This window comes from Chiloscyllium plagiosum, chromosome 38 (assembly GCF_004010195.1).
Source record: "Chiloscyllium plagiosum isolate BGI_BamShark_2017 chromosome 38, ASM401019v2, whole genome shotgun sequence".
Classification (NCBI taxonomy): Eukaryota; Metazoa; Chordata; class Chondrichthyes; order Orectolobiformes; family Hemiscylliidae; genus Chiloscyllium; species Chiloscyllium plagiosum.
The window spans coordinates 16,204,596-16,224,675 of NC_057747.1; the positions used below are offsets into that span (position 1 = coordinate 16,204,596).

Here is a 20,080-nt window from a genome sequence, read left to right on the forward strand (position 1 = left end):
ATTAGAGATAGTCAAGACAGTTTTGTGAAGGATAGGTCATGCCTCACAAACCTAATTGAGTTCTTTGAGAAGGTGATCAAACAGGTTGTCGAGGGTAAAGTAGTTGATGAGGCACATATGAATTTTGGTAAGGCATTTGATAAGGTTCCCCACGGTAGGCTATTGCAGAAAATATGGAATTATGGGATTGAGGGCGATTTAGCGGTTTGGATCAGAAATTGGCTAGCTGAAAGAAGACAGAGGGTGGTGGTTGACGGAAAATGTTCATCCTGGAGATCAGTTACTAGTGGTGTACCACAAGGATCTGTTTTGGGGCCACTGCTGTTTGTCATTTTTATAAATGACCTGGATAAGGGCGTAGAAGGATGGGTTAGTAAATTTGTGGATGACACTAAGGTCAATGGGGTTGTGGATAGTGCCGAAGGATGTTGCAGGTTACAGAGGGATATAGATAAGCTGCAGAGCTGGGCTGAGAGTGGCAAATGGAGTTTAATGCAGAAAGGTGTGAGGTAATTCACTTTGGGAGGAATAACAGGAATGCATAGTACTAGGCTAATGGTAAGATTCTTGTCAGTCTAGATGAACAGAGACATCTCAGTGTCCATGTACATAGATCCCTGAAAGTTGCCACCCAGGTTGATAGGGTTGTTAAGAAGGCATATGGTGTGTTAGCTTTTATTAGTAGACAGATTGAGTTTTTGGAGCCATGAGGTCATGCTGCAGTTGTACAAAACTCTGGTGCGGCCGCACTTGGAGTATTGTGTATAGTTCTGGTCACTGCATTATAGGAAAGATGTGGAAGCTTTGGAGAGAGTTCAGAGGAGATTTACTAGGATGTTGCCTGATAATGGAGGGAAGGAGGAAAGGCTGAGGAACTTAAGCTGTTTTTGTTAGAGAGAAGAATGTTGAGAGGTGACTTAATTGAGACATACAAGATAATCAGACGGTTAAATAGGGTGGACAGTGAGAGCCTTTTTCCTCTGATCGCGAAGGCTAACACAGGGGATGTAGCTTTAAATTGAGGGGTGATAGATTTAGGACAGATATCAGAGGTAGTTTCTTTACTCAGAGAGTAACAGGGGCATGTATCGGCCTGTCTGCGACTGTAGTAGACTCACCAACTTTAAGGGCAATTAACTGGTCATTGGATAGACATATGGGTGATAATGGAACAGGGTAGGTGAGATGGGATTCAGATTGGTTTCACAGCCCGATGCAACATCAAGGGGCTATGTTCTAAAATGCCATTACATCTTGAACATAACCTCTGTTCTCATGCTGTCATCAAGAGCACTGGGAAAAAAAATCATAGAAAGAAAAGCATACTTGCATTAATACTGTGTCTCCACAAACTCTGGATGCCCCAAGACACATTATATAGAAAGCATAGCAGCTAATTACATGTAGCAAACTCCTACAAACAATATGATAAGAGCAGATAGTCTGTTCTATTGCTGTTGACTGAAGGATGAATAATACCTAGAATCAGAGAGTTATCTTAGCTTCTCTTCTTTGAAATAATTAAGCACCATTTCAGAGAGAAGACAGGACCTCTTAATGTGGCATCCAAAGGATTGGACCCCTAACAGTGCAACGTTTCTTTGGCACTGCTCCCAAGTGCTGAATTAGATTGGTGGACTCAAGTCTCTGGAGTGGGAGTTGAACCCACCAACTTTGGCCTCAGAAGTAGATACAACCTGTTAGCCTATATTTTTGGGAGGAAGTGGATGCAGCAGTGCATCGTTAATCATCCATGCACCACAAGCATTTACCTGTACAGGGAAAAAAAACTGCGATGGTAGTTTTGTAGACAAGAAATGGCAGAAAGTAGCCCCTTGCTGATGCCACACATTTTGGTGGAAATGATAGAGGAGTCAATTGGCAATGCAGACTCTTGTATATATACAGCTTGCAATCAAAAAACCCATCTGGGTTTCACCTCTTAACAGCTTAGCATTCTATGTGTTTGGCAGCAATCACATTTTAAACACTGCACCAAATATATAACCTGTGCACAGTTAGTTTAACTAAATTCAAGCCCAAGAAAGCAACATCAGATTCACACTCCATTTGAATTACTGAAGCGCTGGCACACATTAAAAACTGTGGTATGTGGGGGACACCTGCTGTTAAACACAAAGTAAAACATGGCAACATCTTCCATCTTTTTGTATTTTTCCTTCAAGATATATGCTTTTTTTTCAAAAGAATGACAAGTAGAATGAATGTTTTCTCAGGCTTAATATGAAGAGACAGTACAATACCTTGATGAACGATCTCATGGAGAAGAGATTGGCCAGCATTGTAGAGAGGCCTGGAGCCAGGCAGCTTTGAGCTATAAAACCCAGCTTCAGTTCAGCTAGGCAGATTGCATCATCCCCTTCCCGCCAATTCCAGCTGGGTATGTTCAGCAGATGGGCCTGATAGCAGAGGAGAGCAAAAATAAAAGAGAAGTGTACAAATTCAATTCTGCTCATACTGCACCCCCCCATCCCATACAGCATGAAAATGTATGCAGTGCATCACGAAAAGTTTGAACTAACTGTCTCCTTTATTTTCCCTGGGAACCCCAAACAATAGGGTGGCAATGCAGCAGTGTGCAGCAAACACACTGGACTTCAATCTGGATTCACATCTGTTGCCCATTCAGAGCGAGCTCCCTCGGGCCTTTCATACCTTTCCAATATCGTTGGTTAAACATTTTGTTTTATTTTTATATTGTTCATGCAGAGGTGCCAGTGTAGCATTTCTGTTCTGTAATGAACTACAAAAACAAGAGCAGCTGCAGCCTTTCCAATAGCAAGCGTGGAACATACACCCGATACAAGCGGCCTCCCTTCCCCACCTTGTGCCTGGGCTGTCAGTGCTGCATTTTGCTAGCTGACATTTTACAGGTGTGAGAATCCTGAATTTGAAGAGATGTACTTTATTGTCATTTTAAATACACATGCAAGAAAAAAATGGCAGCAACATTTCAAACTAAACAGATCTTAATCATTGAAGTGAAAATTCTGTTAAAAATCAAATCAATTGATTGGTTTTGGAACTGGAGAAGTAGGACAGTCTGCTTGATTATTTTTCAAATTTGATTCCTGAGCAACTTCCTTCCCCGTACTTCTAGGGGCAGCAAACATTCCTGCACGGTGGGAATCACAAACGTGTTAACAAAGAGCAATGTATACTCTCACCATTGACTGCCCCTCTGGAGAGGACTAGGGAAGAATACCTCACTGAATTGGCCCTTCTTCACTCAGACAGCAAATGTCAGTAGGTTATGTAACCATACTGTGTTTAATGGCCAAACATATTCCGTCATCACCCCACACCCACACGTACACTTTCTATTGAGGGCACAGGATGAGGGAGGTACATGGGAAGGAGAGGGGTAGTCATGAGGAATAGGAAGTCTGGCTAATTCTTTTCCCCCTTCTTTGCCTTAGGGTCACTAGGGCTAAGTACAATTCCTTGACTGTTGCTTCAGCTGTGTTCAGCTAATACAAAACATATGAGAAAATGAACCTGAAGTCTCATCTACCATTACCACGTCAGACCGTACCATTACCTATTAAGCTAGTGCCGAGCTGCACAACCCTCTTTGAAACAGAATGCTCATGGGAACATGGGACGATTGCTCAGAATTCTTCCAAAGTTGCTTTTCACCTGTCAGCCAAATCTGCTTTGCATCCAGGTCTTGCTGCATTTGGACATCGGCTGCTTTACTATCTGAGGTGGTATGAATGGTGCTCAATTTATGCAATCATCAGCAAACATCCCCAATTCTTATTTCGTGGTGCAGGAAAGGTCATTGATGAAGTATTGAAAGTGGCTGGGGATAAAATACTGCGCTGAGTGATGTCCTGAGCTAAGATGACTGACCTCCAACAACCACAACAGCCTTTTGTGCCAGGTATGACTCCAATTAGCAGATAGTTTTCCCCGATTTGAGTTTCGTTACGGACCCTTGATGCCATACTTGGTCAAATGTGATGTTGATGTCAACGGCAGTCAATCTCACCTCACTGCTGAAATTTGTCTCTTTTGTTCATGTTCGACCCAAGGTTGTAATGAAGTCAGTGGTTCTAGTGCAGAGGGCAGTCAAGTGTCAATCCCACTGCTGTGTGTTTGGAGTCAGACGTAGGCCAGACCAGATAAGAATTAGAGGGGTTTCTATGACAATGGCTTCATGGTCATTAGTCTTTTAATTCCAGATTGAATTCAACTATCACCATCTGCAGATGTGGGATTTGAACCAAGGTCCCCAGAATATTACTTATGTCTCTGGATTACTAGTCCAGTTACAATATCACTATGCCATCAGCACCAGTGGATGGCGAAGGCTTACACCAGGAGTGATAGATGGCGCAGAAACATTCAAGATACTTTGAACTGCGAAACTAAGAATGGATTTAGTGCCTGGTACAATGATCTCGGATGTTCAGTCATTTGCGAGAGAAAACAGAGAGGACAAAGTCCTTGGCACCTTAAGCCTTGTTAAGCCATTCAACTAAACTGTGACTTAACTGTATTTTAAGTCCATTCAACTGCATTGATACTGTAACCCTTAATAAGACAGCCTAGTGGAAATCATCAAAATCAAATCTGGGATTTCCAATTGAACCCACTGCCTCTACACTGTATTTTTTAGGATTGAAGTAAGTTCCACTGTCCCACTTCCTTTTGTGTGAAGAAGTGTTCCTCAAAATGACCCGTGAATGGTGGGATATCTTTGGAGGGTTAGTGTGGACTCAATGGGCTGAATGGCCTGTTTCCACAGTAGGGATTCCATGACTCTCCTTGCAAGGAAAGTAAAAGATTGCCCAGGTTCCTCACACTAAACCTCTAACGAACTAAATCAAGGGGAAAGGAAACTCTGTTTCAAAATTAGGTCCTCAATGCTTATTCTTCCTTCAAAAACAGCAAGATACCATGATAGGGGACAAGTTTCACCCTCTGCAGTTCCAGGTAGTGACCACAGAGAGGAGCAACTGCTATTGACAGCAGCTTGGACTCCTGTGCAGTAAGATTCCCAGGGAGGCCAGTGCAAGGGCTGTGTTAAAAATACTTCCTGAAAACAAACTGAACACCAAGCTCTCCTTAAGTGACACTAGCCTTGTGCTTCTTCTGGTCACATTCTATGCTTTCTACAAAAATATGTCATTTAAATGTATTTTTTTCCATCAGTCCAAAGAAATCCTGCATTAGCAAGACAGAGGGGAAAATGTGAGGAGCAGAAACATCTGCTGCAAGTCTGCAGCTTGGATCCAAATCAGGTTGCGATATTGCTGGCACAGGCACACAATATCAAATATCTCTCTGTTTCAATGCCACATGCCATGCTTTCAGTCTGGAGAAAGAAAACGATACTGAACATACATAGAGCAAGTCATTTTCCGTTAGACTATTCAGTCTTGTTGTTTGTTTGTCTTCTGATTCTCCCCAGGGAATGACACCACAGGCAACAAGAGATCCTAGCCCACTTCTCCTTCAGTCTTCCTGATATCCCTGCCTTTCTCAACCAGTAGCATCCCGCTTGTCCCTCAAACTTGGCAGCTGTGATTTCCTTCAACTTACCCCTCTTCAGGATTTGAAGTTCAGGAGACGGAGTTTTGTGTAGGCAATGGAGTTTGTGAGAATTTTATCTCAAATTCAGGGGCGTCAGGTAGGATGAGGAAATTTTCACAGGCAAACTGGTTTCGGAAGCAGGAAGTTCATTTCAAAATTATAATGAGGGGGGCTGCCTCCCTTTTATAACTGTCCTCTGGATTTAACTGGGCAGCTGAGGAGAGATGAGGACTGCTTGTCAGTCAAATGGAGCAGGAATCCCCTATCCAAGGCAGCGAACCCACCTGCCCCAGGGTCATTGCTTATATCTTCAATATTGAACCTTCTACTCCAAGATTTCAACCTGACTATCGCTCTACCTTGGAGAGCAGTGGAGGCTGACTGGGGCAAATGCATGAAAACCTGGGTGAAGCATAGAAGACTATACAGAGATACACAGAGCTTTCCCAGGGCTGGGGGTGGCGGCGATATTGGGAACCAACTGGATGGCTCTTTCACGATGCTAGTATGACCACAATAAGCTGAACGGCCTTGACTGTGCTGCAAGGATTGTCTCATCAACCGGCAGCGTGCCATTCCCTTGTTGAAAACAAATGGTAGAACCTCTGCACTAACCCTAAGACTTTGCAATTGAGACACAGGGTTTGGACTCAAGAGTCAGTCAATATCTGCAGCCCTCTCAAATGATGAGATTATTCAAGAGAGTAATCAAAACAGCATTCTATAGTCAATAAAAGAAGATTCTGACCTTGTTATGATACTGTAACATCTGTGTTATAATTCTTATCTTTGGATTGTAATTTTTGATAGATATTACCCTGAAACAAAAAAGCAAAATTATTAATTAGACTGGACCTTTTTAGGCAAATAGGAGGCAATCTCCTGAACAGTTACAAATAATACAATTGCAAGGCAGCAAAGAAGTAAGCAGTGTTACCTCAATTTTGCATTTGCAGGATTAGATTCAAGAAAAACTTATAGAAATGCTTAATTTAAAAAATGAATATACTCCACTTGTCCCTTTACTTATAATGAAGAAAACAAGGTATAGACCAGGAATAGACCGTAGGGCTCTTGAGCCTGCTCAACAATAAGACCACAACCGACTGTTCCTCTGCAGGTTCCTCATGGGAGACTAGTTAGCAAGGTTAGATCACACGGAATACAGGGAGAACTAACCATTTGGATACAGAATTGGCTCAAAGATAGAAAACAGAGGGTGGTGGTGGCGGATTGCTTTTCAGACTGGAGGCCTGTGACCAGTGGTGTACCACGAGGATTGGATCGGTGCTGGATCCACTGCTTTTCGTCATTCATAGAAATGATTTGTATGTGAGCATAAGAGGTATAGTTAGTAAGTTTGCACATGACACCAAAATTGGAGGTCATAGATATATAGCATGGAAACAGACCTTTTCGTCCAACCCGTCCATACCGACCAGATATCCCAACCCAATCTAGTCCCACCTGCCATCACCCGGCCCATATCCCTTCAAACCCTTCCTATTCATATACCCATCCAAATGCCTTTTAAATGTTGCAATTGTACCAGCTTCCACCACTTCCTCTGGCAGCTCATTCCATATGCGTACCACCCTGTGTGTGAAAAGTTGCCCCTTAGGTCACCACGTTACACCTGGAGAATTTATATAAATCTGGAAATATAATGCTATTCCAGTAACTGTGTTTATGTAACAACAGGATAGCTAGAAAAATGCATTTAGTTCACTGATGTCCTTTAATGAAGAAAATCTGTGCTGTTCTAATTTGGTTCATCCTAAATATTACTCCAGACCCATAGCAATGTAGTTGCATCTGAAAAAACTGAACGAGCCATTCAGATGCCTCAACACCACATTCTCAAAGATAGTTAGGCATAAGCAGCAAATGGTAATAATATCCATGTATCATGAATTTTTTTTTAAAAACAAAGCCTTCCAGTGAAATTGTGCACAATGGTTCAAGACCACAGAGATGCTTAAACCTAGCATATTGGGAATTTCACATAGACCGTGCATAATCTATTCTCCAAAATGAAAAGACTTGTGCACACCCTAATATAGCACACCGACAGGTCTGACTATTTCCCTGGCAGTATATATTATTGCCATGAAACATTGGGTGGCTGCTATCTTGGCTGTCGAGCCAGTGTTGTCAGGAGATTCCATTGATTAATCGGGGGGTCGGTTAACTCAGTTGGCTGGATGTAACAGCATGGGTTTAATACCCACACTGGCTGAGCTTACCACTGAAGGTCTCTCCTTCTTAATCTCTCCCATTGCCAGAGGTATGGTGACCCTCAGGATAAATCACCACCAATCGTTTCTCTATTCAGAGAGCATGCCTTTAACCTTTTACTGCAATGATCCTTTGGCAAAAAAAGGGAGCTGCAAAAATTGATAAAATTGAAAGCTAATAAATCCCCAGGATCTGATAATCTATATCCCAAAGTACTTAAGGAGGTGGCCTTGGAAATAGTGGTGTTTTTCTTCCAAGATGCTTTAGACACTGAAATAGTTCCTACAGATTGAATAATAATGAATACAACCCCACTATTAAAAAGGGAGCTCGAGAGAAAACGGAATTATACACCTGTAAGTTGAACATCGGTCGTGGAGAAGATGGTAAAGTCCAATCATAGAGTCATAGAGTCGTACAGCATGGAAACAGACCCTTTGGTCCAACCTGTCCATGCCGACCAGATATCCCAACCCAATCTAGTCCCACCTGCCAGGCCTATTTATCCTATCCATGCCTCTCCTAATTTTGTAAACCTCTATAAGGTCACCCCTCAGCCTCCGATGCTACAGGGAAAACAGCCCCAGCCTGTTCAGCCTCTCCCTGTAGCTCAGATCCTCCAACCCTGGCAACATCCTTGTAAATCTTTTCTGAACCCTTTCAAGTTTCACAACATCTTTCCGATAGAAGGAGACCAGAATTGCATGCAATATTCCAACAGTGGCCTACCAATGTCCTATACAGCCGCAACATGACCTCCCAACTCCTGTGCTACAGGTCTGAGCTACAGGGAGAGGTTGAATAGGCTGGGGCTGTTGTCCCTGGAGCATTGGAGGATGAAGGGTGACCTTATAGAGGTTTATAAAATCATGAGGGGCATGGATAGGATAAATAGACAAGGTCTTTTCCCTGGGTTTGGAAGTCCAGAGTAGAGGGCATAAGTTTAGGGTAAGAGGGGAAAGATATAAAAGAAACCTCAGGGGCAAATGTTATGCAGTGGGTGGTGCATATAAGGAATGAGCTGCCAGAGGAAATGGTGGATGCTGGTAATTACAATATTTAAAAGGCATCCGGATGGGTATATGAATAGGAAGGGTTTAGAGTGATATGGGCCAAGTGCTGGCAAATGAGACTAGATTAATTTAGGATATCTGATCAGCATGGATGAGTTGGATAGAATGGTCTGTTTCTGTGCTGCGCATCTCAATGGGAGCCAACCATTACAGTACCTTTGGGATTATTCAGTCCCTGCTAGTTGTATGTTGAATTACACAACATAGTTTTAAACACACCAGAGCAAAGCTGGACAAAAAAATAAGTCAATTTCTCTTTTTTTCCCCATGGTGCAACTGCAACCTCAGTACAAAGTGTATTTACATATGGATACTTCTGGCAAAGTTATAGATTTTTTAAGTTAATTATTTCTTGGGATATGAGCTGAATTGGCTAGGCCAGCATTTATTACATCCCAAATTGCCCAAAGTGCACTTTGCAGTCAACCACATTGTATGGGTCTGGAGTCACATATAGGTCAGACTATGTAAGGACAGCACATTTCCTTCCCTATAGGACATGAATGAACCAGATGGATTTTACAGCAACTCACCAGAAGTCTCCAATAAGCACTAAGACATCGCTTGGCTGGTGGTGTGAAATCCTTCATGTACGCCCAGACTCTCAGCGCCACTGTACACAGCCCATGAAGTGGGTGTCGGACAGAGTGGGGAGTAGAGACTGTCATACACCTCCTTCTGAAGGTGCCTTTGTAAAGGAAGTCTGGAGGAAGATGCAATGGTTTTTGTCGAGGTGCATCCTGAACTGCTCTGTGATGATGGACTCTGTGCTCTACGGTCTGTTTTCCGGGACGCACACGAAGACAAGCATCAACCATGCCTGGAGGACAATCAACTCAGTAAAAGACACTCTTTGGTCTGCCTGAAACCTGCTTGTCTTCCAGAGCAAGGAATTGACCTCGACTGAGCATTGCAGACATTCCCCAGTCCAGGACCATGTGCCCAGGGACACACTAAAGACTGGGGCAGCTGCTGCCAAGGCATCGTGGGAAAGCTCACTGTCTGAGGCCTTTCAGCCAAAGTACAATGGGGGTCCATTCAGTTATTGGACTTCCCCAGTGCCTCAAATATATATAAATAGTATCTTGCATAAGTAAGAAACGGGTTTGGAATTGTCAGGAAAGTCAAACTCCAATATTTGTCTGTTTCTCCAAAGACAGCACTGAACCAAACTGCTTTAGCGATTACGTATATATATGTTTTATTTATGAATAAAGTATCGTTTTGAAATTTTAGAAAAGGATTTTTACAACAACTGGCAGCGGTTACATGATCACCATTAAGCTAACTTTTTACTCCAGATGTTATCTTTAAATGGAATGTCACACTCTGCTTTGGTGGGATTCAAATCCATGTCCTCAGAACACTGGCCCGAGTTGCTAGTCCAGGGTTGCTAAGGGGAGGCAGTGATAATGTCACAAGCCCTAATAATCCAGAAGCTCAGGCTCATTTTCCGGGGCATGAGTTCAAATGCCACCGTTGGCGATGGTGAAGTTTGAATTCAATCAATATCTGTAATAAAGACAACATTAGCCTAATGGCGACCATGCTAAATGTTGTAAAAACCCATCTGATTCTCTAATGTCCTTTAGGGAAACAAACCTGCTATCCTTATCCAATCTTACACGTGCATCCAGACCCATATGTTGACTTTTAACTGCCCTCTGAAATGGACCCACTCGGATCAAGGAGCAACAAGAGACAGGCAGGAAACATTGGCCCAATAATTTTTTTTTGGAATTATCAGTGTGTGACACCTCCAAGGGATTTCAACACTCAATTTTTTCCTGCTACCTCCTGTGAACAGGAGTTGCATCTCTTAAATTTTATTTCTTATGGTACCCTTCCGTCAGAGAATTAGCATTATTCCTCATCTGACCAGACTATTGATCTTCACCGAGCAGTCAGCGATCGGTTATAAGGCAGTTTTCACAAGTGGGTAAGACAGGATATCCAGGTCTCTGATGTAACTAGGCCACATCTTTGTAGCAATGCCCAGCACCTTCCTGGCTTTCATTGTAATATATGTTGTAGTCACAACAATAATGAAGACTGTCAATGCTTTTAATAAAGTACTTGAGATGATATATACTTTCCAGATTGTGTCTATCTATTTTATTTGGCTGTACATTTCCTGCAGCAAAACTTTTCAAAATCCCAGTTGAAAAATAGTCTGTAAAAGACTTTTGTTCAGATGCAGGAATAATAAACAAACAAATGCTTTCCATACTCCTACATGATTTGTAACAGATACTAATAGTCCCTAGTCATGACAGAAACAACTGTCATGCTGGTGTCACATTCCCTTCACTGCTGTCTGCTGGAGTCACGATCCCCTCACTGCTATCTGCTGGTGTTACACATTCCTCACTGCTGTCTGCTGGAGTCACGATCCCCTCACTGCTATCTGCTGGTGTTACACATCCCTCACTGCTGTCTGCTGGTGTCACGTTCCCCTCACTGCTGTCATGCTGGTGTCACATTCCCTTCACTGCTGTCTGCTGGAGTCATGATCCCCTCACTGTTATCTGCTGGTGTTGCACATCCCTCACTGCTGTCTGCTGGTGTCACGTTCCCCTCACTGCTGTCTCCTCATGTTATGTTCCCTTCACTGCTGTCTGCTGGTGTTACACATCCCTCACTGCTGTCTGCTGGTGCCACGTTCCCCTCACTGCTGTCTGCTGGTGTCAGAGGGGCCTCACTGCTGTCTGCTGGTATCACATTCCCCTCACTGCTGTCTGCTGGTATCACACATCCCTCACTGCTGTCTGCTGGTGTCACAGGTCCCGCACTGCTGTCTGCTGGTGTCACATTGCACTCACTGCTGTCTGCTGGAGTCTCACCTCCCTCACTGCTGTCTGCTGGTGTCACACCTCCCACACTGCTGTCTGCTGGTGTCACGGGTCCTGCACTGCTGTCTGCTGGTATCACATTCCCCTCACTGCTGTCTGCTGGTATCACACCTCCCTCACTGCTGTCTGCTGGTGTCACGGGTCCTGCACTGCTGTCTGCTGGTGTCACATTGCACTCACTGCTGTCTGCTGGAGTCTCACCTCCTTCACTGCTGTCTGCTGGTGTCAGACAGCTGAGCGTGATAGATATTCAGTGTCATTTTCTGTACAGAAATAAAAGTCCTGACCCCAGGTAATACATTTGTGATGATTTCTTTGTGCACCACAACACAGTTAGATCCAAACCTGAGAACACACAATTATACCCCCTCAAACAAACCACTAAACAAATGACATTTTAAAACACAACACACAAAAGCACTTAACAAAAATCTTTTCAGGAAACGCAGGCTTTTGTCTGTGTTAACATTAGGCTTGAACAGAATGTAAAAGTCAGTGCTGCTTATCTTAGATGGAAACACAATGGAGATCATTTTATTTCAGTGGTGTAAAACAGATGATGTCAGGTAGATTGCCCTTGTTAAAACATCAAGTGATGTTTATAAAGTCTCTCTCTCTTCAATAGTGTGATATTATTTGCAATTGTAAGGACCATTCTGGATGACATCTGTGAGGCAGAAACTGAAGCATCTCCCTCGCTTCTTGTCTGCCCACCTCCTCTTCCCACCCAATAGCTGGACTGTCACCTGCTCCCCCCCTATTCCTACATATTGAGGTCCCAATAGCCCGTCCATCTCTGAGTAGCACCATAATTTGCCCATCCCATTTACCTTTGTGTTGAAATACTTTGAATGTACAACAGACCACAGGTTACTCAGTCCAGCTCTATGCTGATATTTTCACTCTACATGAGACTGTCCACCCCCACCCCATCGCTCCTCCCCACCAACACATTTCACCCTATCAACCCAACATATTCCATTCTGCTTCATTAGGCTGCAGTTGCTCCTTAGTTCCCCATGTTGGTGGTGCTGATCTTAATTAAATTGCTGTCCTTCAAAGAGAGCAATGAAAACTATTCCTGACGTTAGAAAATTGAAGTTAGTTTTGAAGAAGATTTTGTTGTGAAATTTTCCAATGGGCCATGTCATATGAAGGGAAGTATCACAACGTATCCATCTTTGCGAAAAGTTCAAATCCATGGATCCAGTTAAATATCAGGAAACTTGGGAGACGTGAAAAAAGTCAACGTAACTTTTCATCACAAGGTCAATATAAGGAGAACAGGTTACCCAAGGAAGCCAGTATTGAGGAACAACGTGTTTAATTGGAAGCTAACTCCAAGTCTGAGGCATACCGATGAAGGTGGGTAGTGGCTGTTCATAAAAAGGGATTGGCTCACAGGGCTGAACACCATTCTGTTGTGCATAAAACACCTTGAATTCTTACACACAAACCGTGAGTGCAGCACACACAATGGGACAAGTTGCATTCAGAACTTCTGGACACCCTCTTTGGCCTTATCCCTCTAGAAGGTATGAGGTTACGCTCAGTAGTAATGTTCCATCCTCCACCCTTACCTCATAATATTGGAGGCATCTTCAGCGTCAGGATCGGGACAGTATTTGTTTGCCAGAATTAGACAGGCATCTGATGACTCTATCTGAGACACGGCAAAACATGAAAAGCCAATGAAAGGCATGGATCAGAAGGAAAACTCAACAAATCAAACTCAAACACAATTCAATGAACTGATATTCAAAACATCTGACTTAACTAGATTGTACACATCTAATAAAATTTAAGATAGAGCTTAATTACAACCACTCCCTTATTTGCCAAGTTTTGAAAGCTGCATGAAAGAAACAGTGAAAATGATATGTTATCCTGACCAATCATATTTATGAAATGCTAAAACGAAACGCCATTTACAAATTAGAAATCTTGGGTTCTTCACAGAGGATCATTCATATCCTGAGAAATCCGGTTCCTCATATTACAGCAGAAAAACACTCATTCAACACACACACACCAGTGTCTTACTGCTGCTGCTTATTGGTAGGCTGCAGCACCTAACGGGGAATCAAGTTGTAACCCTGTGGCCTTTGTAGATAATTTAGCCAACAGAATGCATGGCATTGGTTGGTCTAAAGGGGTAAATGAAAGCTGGGGGACTTCTTCACAGAGAGGGGTGTTTAGAATGGTGCTTGTACAGACAGCCATTACTGACTCACCTTGGACATCGAGAAGTCTCTGCTGGGTTGTAAAAATGACTTGGCAGCAGTAGATAATGATGTTTGCACGTTATGTAAATGAATAAAAAGCAGAGAGAATTCTAATTGGCTGAAATTGTTGTTTACTCAGTGGTTTGGCCTAATTGAACACTCATTTATTACACTTTCAAACTTAGTTAAGGAATTCACCAATCAGAAAAGCTTGTTGTACATCATTTTACATTTTCAGTCGTGTTGGTATTTAGTATTCACAGGGAAAAGACATCTACATACAGAGTTCTAATAGCACCCTCTTGTGGTCATGTGTATATGTGTATATGCATGGACATGTATAGAATGCCAAAACCAAATCGAACTAAACTAGTTTTATTTTTGTTCCAAACTCCATGACTACTCTTAAACTGCAATAATGTCACAGTCCCACACGAAGGGTGAGATTATGGTTTCCCTGTCCAAACAAACTTGGGTTGGACAAACTAATCACAAACCTCCAGAGGAACTTAAGAGAGCTCTCTCTGTAATAGAAAGCCTTAAACATCAGTCACGATAAAATTGTGTGGTACACAGGTGGACTTGCCTTCAAAAACGGCTGCATCAATTGGGTGGCTGGGGGAGTACAGCCATGGTTGAACGTCTTTTGGGTGCATATGCTGAGCAACCAGAGAGATTTTTCAATGTTAAGAATATCCTCATGATGCTGATAATGCAGCTGTCAATGAGACAGCTGGAGAAAGGAAAAAGGCGATACTTTGGGCTGACACAGGCCCAGGACAGTATGAAGCACCCACAGGTTTGTCAGGAAAGGAAAAATACCTTTAGGAATACAAAACCGAGGGTTAACGTTTATTTGTTAGCAGATGCAAGATAGGAAACGTATGTATGTACATTCAGAATATTTTGTACATGTTTAAATTGTGTGAGAAGTATGGCCATTCGTATATCTATGTGTAAACCCAAACACATTAAACTAGTTTGACTACTGTACCAGACTCAATGCTGTACATATGGGTATTTTTGTTCTGCAAAGATATTACCAGAATACCCAATTCTTACTGAGCTCCAGCCAAGTAAATGAAGGAAAGGCACTGTCTGGTACACTAGTATGACAGACTCACTTGGTCACCAATACCGGAGCTCTAAATAAAATTGCCCAAATTCATCGTAATTTCTCTCAGGATGTTTGCAGTTTTGTTCTTTGGATCTGTGTTCATTAGCCATTGGTCAAGACGTTCTGAGAGACATTTCAGGATCCTTCCATCACTCAGGGACAAGATTTGGATTTCACACCAACCTGGACTCAATGTTAACACAACTCCAAAGCCACAGGTATCAAGTAAATAACATGCTGAGAGACAGAACCCAGGATCAGCCGAAGAGAAATCAAGGGTATATTATTATTATTACCAATAGATGGACGCCATGACATCCAATTACCTAGAGTTTATATTGGTCCAGAATTGGCTGCAAAAATAACTGAGTTTAATGAACAAATTGTTATTAGTGTGTAAATAATGCAGCAGCTCATGAGGGAGCTGGTATGCCGTGAGTTGCGAATCAACATAAATCTCTTGAACTTTTTTTTAGAATTAGGATCCCTACAGTGTGGAAACAGGCCCTTTTGGCCCAACAAGTCCACACCAACATGCCAAAGAGTATCCCACCCACACTACATTTCCACTGACTAATGCATCTAAGCAACACATTCCTGAACACTATGGGCAATTTAGCACAGCCAATTCACCTCACCTACACATCTTTTGGTTTGTGGGAGGAAACCAAGCAACCTTACACAGACACGGGGAGAAAGTGCAAACTTCACACAGACAGTCGCCCGAGGTGGGAATCGAACCCAGGTCCCTGGTGCTGTGAGGCAGCAGTGCTAACCACTGAGCCACCATGCCGCAATTGATTTATCATCAGTTTTGAGTTTCATGAAATTATAGAGTTTACTCAGAAAGGTCTGGAGGAAGCTCCATCTGATACTTGGAGAAGTAAGACTCTGTGAAGGACAGGATGTATGATCCAGCAATGGAACTCTGCTTCTTTAGAAACTGAAACTTTGGAGTTTCATTCCCATATGTAGTGAATTGTTGCGAGAGGCTTTCAAAATGTACATACTTTTTCCTTAATCTGTCTTTCCTCAATCTTAAGTTGAAGGCTGAGGGAAATAAATTTAAGAGGGCATGCCATGAGATGTCTGAATCCTGCCTTCTCTGAGCCACGGTCAGTAATTTGTGCCTTTGGATGCTCTGAAAATCCTGAGGGTAGAGATATATGCCTGAAACACCAGGCAGCATTGTGTAACTTGCTATTATTGCACGCAGGCATAGTCAGCAGGAATAACTACAGTCAGCTTCAAGAATTTCCAATCCCAATAGCCTCTGGGTGTCATATAGACATCAATAGACAGCGGCTGTGCTATTGATCCTCATGTTTGCCGCTATATGATCCTGGGTTCTGTTTCACTGCATTTCACATGCCGCGTGGATTTTCTTACACTAAATGAGATGCAGGTTTCTAAACAAAACAAAAAAACGCATCCACTCACAGTGTGTTTGAAAAAGAGCAGCTGATAAATTCAAAACCGGGGTTGGGGTTGGGGTGAACCTTTTCTGAGTTTAACCAAACTTTACTGCCCTGACTGAGATATAAGAATTCATCATATCAAAGCACTCAAGGCAGTAAAGTCAGAAAAAGGATACAGGATTACCTTGACTCTGGCTAGATCGTGAGGGTTCAGGACAGAACCTTGGAAGAATTCCACCTGAGTAAAATGTCTTTTAAAAAGGGCTTCGAGCTCAAGGTTAGGGGAAATACTGGGGAGACAAAGACAAATTGAAACAGTCAGCAGCAATTCTTTAAACAAAACACAGGCATAAGTTAGACAAGAGAAATACAACCAGTGATAACAGATTATATGTTATTATAATAATGTTAATACAAATCAATTTTGGTTGAACCTAATAAGAAGTGACAATTTAACCTAGAGATTACCTCACTGATCCAAACCCCAGTGTTACTGAGATTGAGAGTTGAGACTCTGGCTCTACTTCCATTAGCAAGACTCATGCTTTTCAAACATTTATCTCTTTGACCAAGGTTTTATTTACCTGTTTTAATTTCATTATGTGTCCCATTATTACATCGTTCTTCCTAGCAACGCCTTTAGACATTTTATTATTTAAAGGTGCTATATAAATGCAAGTTATTGTTGATTGGACCCAATGCAGAACAACATTTCAAAGGTTGCTGGGTGGTGAAATACAGTGTTGGGCTATTTTTAATGTTCGGAATAAGGTTATTTGTCCTACAAATCAAACTCTATTTGAAAAGCAGAATGATTTTGTCACTAGGCAACTCGTAGCTAGCAGAGCAACTTGGATCTACCAACCACACCTTGCATAGCACAGGTGATGGTGTAATGAACCTTTCATATAAGCCACACAACTGGAGACCTAATAGAACATAGGATCATATTTGAATGGTATATGAGATAATTATATAATCAGAAGATCACAGCCCGTTGTGTCTGAGCTAAATTTCTGAAGGAGCAACCAAGTAATCTCAGTTCCTTGCTCCTTCCCCATATCTTTGTAATGTTTACCTTTCTGAGCATGTGTCTATCCCATTTGGAAAATTACTATTGCATCTACTTCCAATACTCTCTCAGGCAATGCATTCCTGCTCATAACTTGCTACATCAGAAATACAATCCCGCCTGGCCTGGCTTCTTGCTTACCATGTCCTGCTATCTACTTTATCAAAATCTCTCAATCCAATCACAGCAGGTTCTGATAACCCACTGACTTCAAGCATTATTGCTAACAAAAGGTTTTACGACCTTTCTATGAAGAATATTTTCCGGCTCTGACACTGTCAATAGTGAAATCATGAGTACAGTACAAGGAGACCAGGTTAGGGAGTGGGCTAAAACAGGGCCTTCTTCCCAGGGAAAAACAATAGAAAGTGTCCTCCACAAACCCTCATGGGTTTTACAAAGACAAAGACATGACTTCAATAAAAATTTGCTTCTCGAGAATACATTCATTTCAGGTGGATTGGTTTAATTTTCCATCCTCTCTCTGTGTTTTGGGACCTGTGAAGAATGTACTTAACAGTGATCAAAAGTAACATCTTGACACATTTCATCAGCTCCTTGAAACATTCATGAGAGACTCTGCTAGCCAAATACGACAAAGAGCCTGCAATTAAAACTTGGAGCCTCACAATGACAGCAAGAAGCATTTTCTTTCTAAGCCTGCAGTCTCGCTCAACACAAGGCACACGTGTTGGGAATTGATGAGCAGTGTCACCAAGATGGCAGATAAAAGTTTGCATTTCAGGGTTCCCTTCTTGCAGAGCCCTGGATTACAGACTGACCTCTTGGTGCCACTGTGGACTGGGGTAAGTCCCCTCCCCATAGCCCACATGGAATCGGGTAATCACGGTATCCTCGGCTGTTTTACCATCACATCTGCCAAGTCTCAGGGATACAAGGAAATGACTGGCCAAGTCTTCAGCTGGAGAACGGCACAAATCGTTAAAGAGATGGAAACTGGGAACATTAATACAGGGATCTTTTAAAAAATATATATAAGTCCTGAAAGGTTATTGATAGTAGACAGCAATGTAGAGCTGAGGTGCAGTCAGATCAAATAAAACAGGCTCGAGGGGCCAGATGGCCTACTCCTGCTCCTAACCCATACGCTCGAATGAGTAAGGAAAAGGAATATCTAGATTTCTAAATCCTCTGACCACTTTCAGTCAGATCCAAAGGGGAACTGAGTTAGTGCCATCTACTGGCTCCATGAAAAATTACAGAGTATTACTCATTTATTAAGGAATGTTGAAAATAATTAGAATCGGTCCTCAATCAGGCTACGTCAGATTGACAGAGTAGACAAGTCCTTTCTAGGAAATGAGATTTTAAAAATAGTTTCTCGAATTATGGGCTTGAAGTGTGCAAATGCTGGAACCTGGTATGGTTCAAAAGCACCTTCCTATGCGAAAACTAAAAGAAACCCTTACTTATGCAATAACTATCCCCTTCCCACTTCTTCCTGAAAGGCATTGACTTTTGGGGCATGTATGGCTCCATTAATGCCAAAAAGCCACCATTAACATGTCAGTTGAACAGCAAGTGTTTATGGACTATTCTTCTTTTAAGTGTACCATAACCAAATCAGATTCTGTTGCTACTCAATGGTCACAGGTACAAAATTTCCAAGTGTTCACCACTCAGGGAGTTACCTGGATTGAACTGTCTCTACCTGATCCAAGTTGGATGAAAGCCAGGTCGTGAGCATGGGCATGATAAGCTCACTCAGCAGGATAGGCCGCTGGGAAGAGGGGTTTGGTAGAAAGAGAGTTGGCCTCTGATGTTTCTCGTCTGCGTGGCTTACTTACTCACTGCTTAGTCTTGCACAGCCTTTGATGGAGCTCCTGGGATCATTTTACATTATTACGATCTACAACCAGCTTAGGAAAATCAGCAGCTACAGATGCTGCTGGGGTGAAGTGAGTGAATTGTTCAGCTCCCCTGCTGATGTGCTAATCCAGAGAACAGAAGACTGGAACCACAGGCAATGAATCAAATCATCACTGCTATCAATAATATAGCTCACAGTAGTCCAGCCAAAGCTAGTCATGCTAATCTATTTACCATCATTTCTAAAATGAGATAAAGCAGCGATCTTATTTAAAAAGATGTTTTATTCCAATAGACACACTTTAGCTTACCACTCCCCATGTCTTTTTCAACATCAACTTGTAATGCATAACATCAAAGGCATTTCATGGGTTAGACTAAACCTGTTGGACTATAACCTGGTGTTGTGTGAATTTTAATTTCATGGGAGTGATTACCAACACATTTTGACACCAAGCTTTTTAAGTGGATACTAAGACAGGTAACCAAACGTTTGTCAAAGAGATAGATTTTGAGGTGTATCCTAAAGTAGAGATGGAAAAGCCTGCCAAGGGACTTTCAGATCTTGGAGCCCCGTGTGTCAATGGTGAAGGGAAAAGTGCTGAAGATGTGCATGATGTTGAATTGAAGGAGTGTGGAGATCTTAAAACACTGCAGATGAGAGGAGCTCTCAGAGTTAGGAGATCTGGTATT

At 42.3% G+C, this 20,080-nt stretch overlaps 1 protein-coding gene across 36 annotated transcripts in view; it reads right to left on the reverse strand.

Annotated features, from left to right (window-relative positions):
- The window catches only part of kcnma1a (potassium large conductance calcium-activated channel, subfamily M, alpha member 1a), an 847,042-nt gene that overhangs the window by 215,279 nt on the left and 611,683 nt on the right, over positions 1-20,080 (reverse strand). For all 36 annotated transcript variants that reach the window (XM_043678944.1, XM_043678947.1, XM_043678946.1 and 33 more), the window contains 4 exons: positions 16,670-16,775; positions 13,306-13,388; positions 6,311-6,380; positions 2,265-2,420 (listed from right to left, as the gene is read on the reverse strand). In XM_043678944.1, coding sequence (XP_043534879.1) covers positions 2,265-2,420; positions 6,311-6,380; positions 13,306-13,388; positions 16,670-16,775 — 415 coding nt within the window. The remainder of the gene's footprint in view (positions 1-2,264; positions 2,421-6,310; positions 6,381-13,305; positions 13,389-16,669; positions 16,776-20,080) is intronic.